The sequence below is a fragment of the Misgurnus anguillicaudatus genome, chromosome 21 (genome assembly GCF_027580225.2).
Source record: "Misgurnus anguillicaudatus chromosome 21, ASM2758022v2, whole genome shotgun sequence".
NCBI classification, from domain to species: Eukaryota; Metazoa; Chordata; class Actinopteri; order Cypriniformes; family Cobitidae; genus Misgurnus; species Misgurnus anguillicaudatus.
In genome coordinates, this window is record NC_073357.2 from 6,317,731 (window position 1) to 6,323,887 (window position 6,157).

A 6,157-nucleotide genomic window follows, 5' to 3' on the forward strand; every position below is an offset into this window, starting at 1 on the left:
CATAAACACCAGCACGTACAGGTCTGATTGAAATCTTTGCTTGTATTTGTTTTGTTAAGAAGTCAAACTGTGAATCTAGCACAGGGCATGTGTTCTGAATTTAGCTCGAGTACTTGTCAGCTCTTTTCTATGAACATCAAAATTGTTTCCTAATATTATGGTTTAAGAGGGCCAGAAATTTGTATGTTTCCATTTTAAACCGATCATTAAAGCCTGTCGCTGGTGCATTTATTACCTAAAACCAGGAAATATTCAAAGTCAGTCTTTCCACAAAAAAACACCACACTGCAAATCCTGCTTCGAGGAAGGAATGATAAACCCATGATTCAGAAATTGGAAAACGACTTATATTAGTATATACCTTAATGAGTTGAAGCAGAAGCATTTGTAGCAAGCTGAAGATATCAAAATAAAAATCAATTTTGAACACTATGATATCATGCGATAAACGAAATTGTCCTCTTTTTATCAGTCTTGTGAAAACAATAACAAAAGGTGGAGCTATTTTAAGTAGGCTTTTAGTTGAATAAAACACCAGATATGAAGTGTCTAATCCAGACACAACATTTCCCCAGGCTGCCGAGAGACTCGACGAATGACGCTGTGTTTTGAAAGCAAGCACCGTCTCTCTCTCATTTATTGTGCAACCTGGCATACCAAGAAACTTTCCAGCAAAAAGGAAGGAGAGCACATAAACCGTAAACACGGCACAGGATGTCGTAATAAGGCAAGCGACACGCCACTTTCATGTACCATTTTATTGGACTTATATAGAAATACTTAAAAAAACATGAAGTAGCACCATTACTTAAGTTTTACTTTATCATGTAGAACTTTAAATGTCAGAAAAATAAAACTCTTGATACATTTTTCAAATCTTGTTTCAGCAAATATAATATTAGTATTTGACCATGAGGTTAAAGGCCTTTTATCATAAAATAAAATATACTTTGTTTTTAAACTTTGCTCAATAAAGTACATATACGCTCAAGTAACTTCACCTACATATACATAAACAAGTGGTAAACAAACGTATTAAAATAGAAATCCTAAACGTATAGTGGCGCAACAGAACTCTGTGATACCCACTGGAATCTAATTCATACAAATTTTTAGAAAGCTTAAACGGTTCCTTTTGTCCGAACGTACTAAGTTTTATACATTTCGACATTTCGTAATAATATAGAATAAAATATGCTTTATATTACTGAATAGAAAATATGCTGGGTGAAACAGATCCAAAAGACATTTCGTTTTTGTTTTTTGCTGCTGAACCTAGAAACCCTCCATCCCAACAGAATACTGTTTTGTGGTCTGAATTGCCATCCACGTTTCGAGAGTGATATTAAAATAATACAGTGTTCGTTGCCGTTAAGGCCACACTAAAAAATTAAAAGATATTTGAACCCAGCTACAAAAAAGTTCACTGAACTTAAATTAAAATATTTGTAAACATCTTTGCAATACGAAATATAATCTTTCAAGTCAAAAAAGAATAAAATACTTCAATCTGTAGTAATGTCATCATGAATATTTAAAACTTGTGGAATTTCTTGTTTATCTATACATATATATGTAGGATATGTTGGCGTTCTCTCCCTCGCGTAAGTTTGATCGTAAGCTGCAGTATCGTCACCGCGCCACTAAGTCTTTGTATTTCAGAACCCTTAATACATTCCATCGGAGCCATCGAAAGGCTTGTTTTTGCTAACAGTCGACAAACTGACTATGGTACCGCTGCTGTCCTTAACGTAACTTCATTAACGTTTGCGTACAGTTCACTAAAACTATTGATTACTAGGCTTTAATATTTAAAACATGCATTAGATGTTGAAAATATTTGTCCCGAGCTACAGTACATTATAAACAATTACACCGGAGCCCTGGAATGGCTGTCCCTTTTTGGATACTGCAGCTCTACATACATATGTATATACACGTATAATAACACACGTTATTAGGATTTCATCGGCTTGCTCCATCACCGTTGTAGTCGAGGGGGCGTGTCCTTGCAGTTTACGAAAATATACGTATAGCCTGAGTAACTGCAGCGTGGCAGACGGGGCATTTGGGCTCGTTTCTCTCGCAGATGCGGTTGGCACACTCCATGCAGAAGAGGTTGTGGCCGCAGGGCACCAGGGCCGCGATCACCTCGCTTTCGAAGCACACCGAGCAGTCCCGGCTGCCCTTGCGGCTTGTCCCGGACGAGGAGGAAGAGGACGAAGAAGAGGACGAAGAGATGGATGAGTCAGAGGGCACGCCGGGGTGATGGGATCCTGTAAGGGCTGCTATGCCGTTGGACAGCCCGTTGGGGGAGTAGCTGGGGAAGCTGAGGGTGCCCCCGCCCGGATCGCTGCGCACCCGGCGCGCCAGCGGGTGCTCCGGGGTGCCGTTGGCTTGGTGCAAGGGCGGGGACAACCTGGGTTGACTGGTGCATCCCACCCCGTTGGCTCTCCGCTGGCTGGCCAACAACCCGTTGGCATTCGTGGAAGCATTGGCAGAGAAAATGGCCGACGAGTTGGCGGTGCCGTTAGCGGCACGTTCGTACTGCGACCACATCAGGCCTGGAGGCGCAGGGGTGGGGTCAAATCCCGGCGAGGACTCGAAGGTCAGATCAGTGCAATCGGGTGAGATCACGTCGCCGCTGTAGACAAATCCATTAGCGTTGCCGTTAATGTTGATGTTGTTGTTATTGTTGTTGCCATTGCTGGAGGCAGTGTAGCTGAGGGCGGGGCTGGGCGGACTGTAATCGGCCATCCGGGAGCTGCTGTTGTTGCCGCCAAAGTAGGAATCGGTAGAGGCACTCCCCAGAGAACTGGAGCTGTCGTTGCGGTAGTTGGAAAAAGGCTTGCGACCCGAGGTGGGCGTGGCGCTGGAGTTGGGCTTGCTCCACAGACTGGCGTTTCCATGCAGGTCGAATCCCACATCTGTGCCGTTGGCGTGGAAATCGTTCTCGTCTGTGAATTCAATGAGGCCGCCCGTGCGCATGGCAATGTGTGCTTCGATCTCCTCCCTGGCCCGGTCCACGTTCTCAGGCATGCCAGTTACCTCGAACACGGGCTCTTTGTCCCGGCTGGGCGTGACTATGTAGGTATGCGTCTGCTGCTGAATGCGCTTGATGGTAGCTCCCTTGGGTCCGACTACCAGACCCACCACCCGGTAGGGCACCCGCACCTGAATGGTGGTCTGACCGGGCAGATTGGGCGGACCCGGCACCGCTGCGGTCCCGTTCGGGCTGCTGTTTTTGTTCCGTGAGGCTCTGATCATGGAGAAGTGCTCGGCAGCAGAGATGATTTCCCTCCTAGCCATGGCTACGTCCTCTCGTCTGCCCGTTACAACAAAGACTGGCTCCTCTCCCCGCACTGGTGTTTTGATATACGTATTGGTCTTTGCTCTCAGGGCTTTAATTTTGCAACCTAAAATTGCAAGAAAAAAATAAGTCAAACAGATATTTAGATACAAAACAAAAACCTTTCCCTTAGATGCTGGCATGCGTTCATCTACAAGCAGGCGGATGCTTTCGAGGCAAGTGCAATAACATAGTCTAGGGGACAACAATTTACTCTTTTTTCTTTCTTTTTTTTTGGTGCGGCATAAATTCAAACCACATGCTCGGCTACTTGACATACAGGGTCAAAAATAGCACGGGGAAAAAACGCATGCTGAATTCTGAATTTTCCATAGCTTTGAAAAACAGGAGTTTAACCCAACAAAACGCATTAATCATGCTGTCAACAAACTTGATGTTAACCATTACACGTCTCAAACAACTCATTCCACATGTTTACTTCTAGCTCTAGATAATAATGCTGACTCTTTTCTGGTTAACCAAGTGTATTCCCTACATACAGGGAGAGCAGGGAGTGTAAACAAAGCCCGTGGAGACAAAGAAATACGCATTCCCTTAAGGAAATGGCACTTGAACATAGACAAAAGGAAACATTGTGTGTGTAACATGATGATATAGATAAACTCGTAGAGATTTGCTTGTGCTGTAACTACTCTTGCTTTTGTTTTGCCGAGGGGCAGTGCAGCTGTAAATAGGCTATAACCTACATTACGTTGCGTGTATAACGCACATGCATCACGTACGTGACAATAACATCTACAGTAACATCATGTATGCGGCCACATGCGTATGCAAACAAGCCAATTTAGTAAGTCAACGCGATTATTACCTTGCCTCCCGACGATCTCAGCAACATGCTCCGAGCTGGGAACCGGGACGCATTCGGTCATGTTCACGCTCTTTTTCCTGGGCTCGTTGTCGTACAGGGAATTTTCATCGTTATCCAGACCGCCGAGGAAAGAGAGCTGGTCCAGCGCGATCTGCAGGGCTCTTTGGTCGTCCAGGGCGTCCCCCTGCCCGCCGCTGCCGTTCCGCTCCATGTCGGCGAACAGCGAACTGGGCATCTTGGATGGGTCTCGAAACAAAGAGGGGAAAACTTGCGGAAGGAGGGTGGGATTGAGCCGGGAAGGGTCCGTTTGAAAGTCCCACCCGGTGCGAAATCAGCGCTTTGTCCGTTTCCACAGCCAGACAATAATAAAAAAAGAAATCAGTGCAAAATCCCGAAGCGCGTCGTCCGGACGGACGCGTTATTCCCGTAGAGTTATTGGAATGCCGGCGGTTGCGATATTTCCCCTTCGTGCGCGTACCCCTCCCTTGCAGCTCGTGCACTCGCTGGCTCACTCACTCAGCTCTTTTCTGTTTGCCGTCTGACTAGCCGCAGCCAGACGCGGCACTACCGGGGAATATGTCCGCATGACGTCACCCCCGGACGGTCGGGGCAGGGACGGTGCGGCGCTGGCTTTCGATTTGCATACGGCGCGCTGATTGGACGGATCCTAGATGGAAGGGGAGGTGACGGAGTTCAGGCGCGGCCCGCCTTTTTCTTTTTGTGGTCTCATTACAAAACAACATAACGTTTTAATGCGAATTTAAGTTGTTTGTTGTGTTTTTACCGACACTGCAGGTAAGTTATGCGTTAATTTTAGAATAACTGATTTTATGTAACTGTTATATATATTTTTGATTGACATTGTTTGTCAAGCATTGTCCTGACTGAGCCTTTTGTGGGTTACTGGTTGCAAAAATGATTCAAATAGTTGCTCTTCAGGTTGATAATAAGCATTTGCCACATTCACGAATGTGGTGAATGACATTTGCATTTTTGTCAATTTTTGCATCAGGTTTACATATTTAGGTTATCCGTCACCTCATGTGGCTAGCCTATTCAACCCCTAAATAACAATAACATTTATTTATACTAGTATGGTTATATTAGGTTTAAAACATTAAAGTCATCCCACAGCCTTGAGAATCCATAATGCACCAAATATTTGTGTAAAAAATGTTTAACTTTAATGTATGGGTATATTAGTTGCCTCAAACCAGATTCATTTAACATACAACCACATCACTTAACGCTGACAAACCCATATCAATCAACCACTAATTTCGCAAACCAATGCTTTTTTATTTAATATTAACATATTTGGTACCGAGTGACCTCAACATGTGCAGTTCAAAAGCTTTCAACATGCCAAGACATGCTTGCTCTGTTTTGTCTGCTGCTCGCTCGCTCTCTCCCTCTCTCTCTCTCTTTCTGTGTCTGAAATGCATTTGGTATTCATTCACATTTCGGTTAGAGCACATGACCTGCAAGATTAGTATAATTTATGCATTTATTCAAATAACCACACGCTCTCTGGCTGTCCAAATGACACTGGGATTGAGAAAGTAAAAAGTAAATGCGTTAAAACATCCCATTTCCTTGAGATGGCAGCATGTTTACAAACCTCGATCAGTAACAGCTTGTCAAAATATTCACACAATTTCAAATAAAAATGCAAGAAATGCAAAAGCTGAATCATGACCCCTTTTCTAAACCCAAGTTGTCATCATACAGTCTCGTGTTTTGTAACGCAATGTGGGCTTCACAATCATCAAGAAATCCTTATTATTTTCGGTCCCATTTCCGATCGATGTTTATGTCCCATCCACCGATATCGCCACAGACGCAGTTAATGGCCAGTTAGCCATTAACAATACTTTCAAGCACTCTGCCATCAGCCGGTACACTACGTTAAAGAGCGTGATGAAAGTGCTTATTGGTGATCTCCCAATGGATCCCAACACATCTACAGGCAAATGCGC

The 6,157-nt window shown here is 44.3% G+C and overlaps 1 protein-coding gene across 1 annotated transcript; it reads right to left on the reverse strand.

The window, feature by feature from the left end:
- Positions 1-743: 743 nt before the first annotated feature.
- Positions 744-4,891, reverse strand: mex3b (mex-3 RNA binding family member B). Its single transcript, XM_055181270.2, has 2 exons — positions 4,179-4,891; positions 744-3,416 (listed from the first exon to the last, which is right to left on the reverse strand). The coding sequence occupies exons 1-2, from the start codon at positions 4,411-4,413 to the stop codon at positions 2,017-2,019; spliced, it is 1,635 nt and encodes a 544-aa protein (XP_055037245.2). The 5' UTR covers positions 4,414-4,891; the 3' UTR covers positions 744-2,016.
- Positions 4,892-6,157: the final 1,266 nt, after the last annotated feature.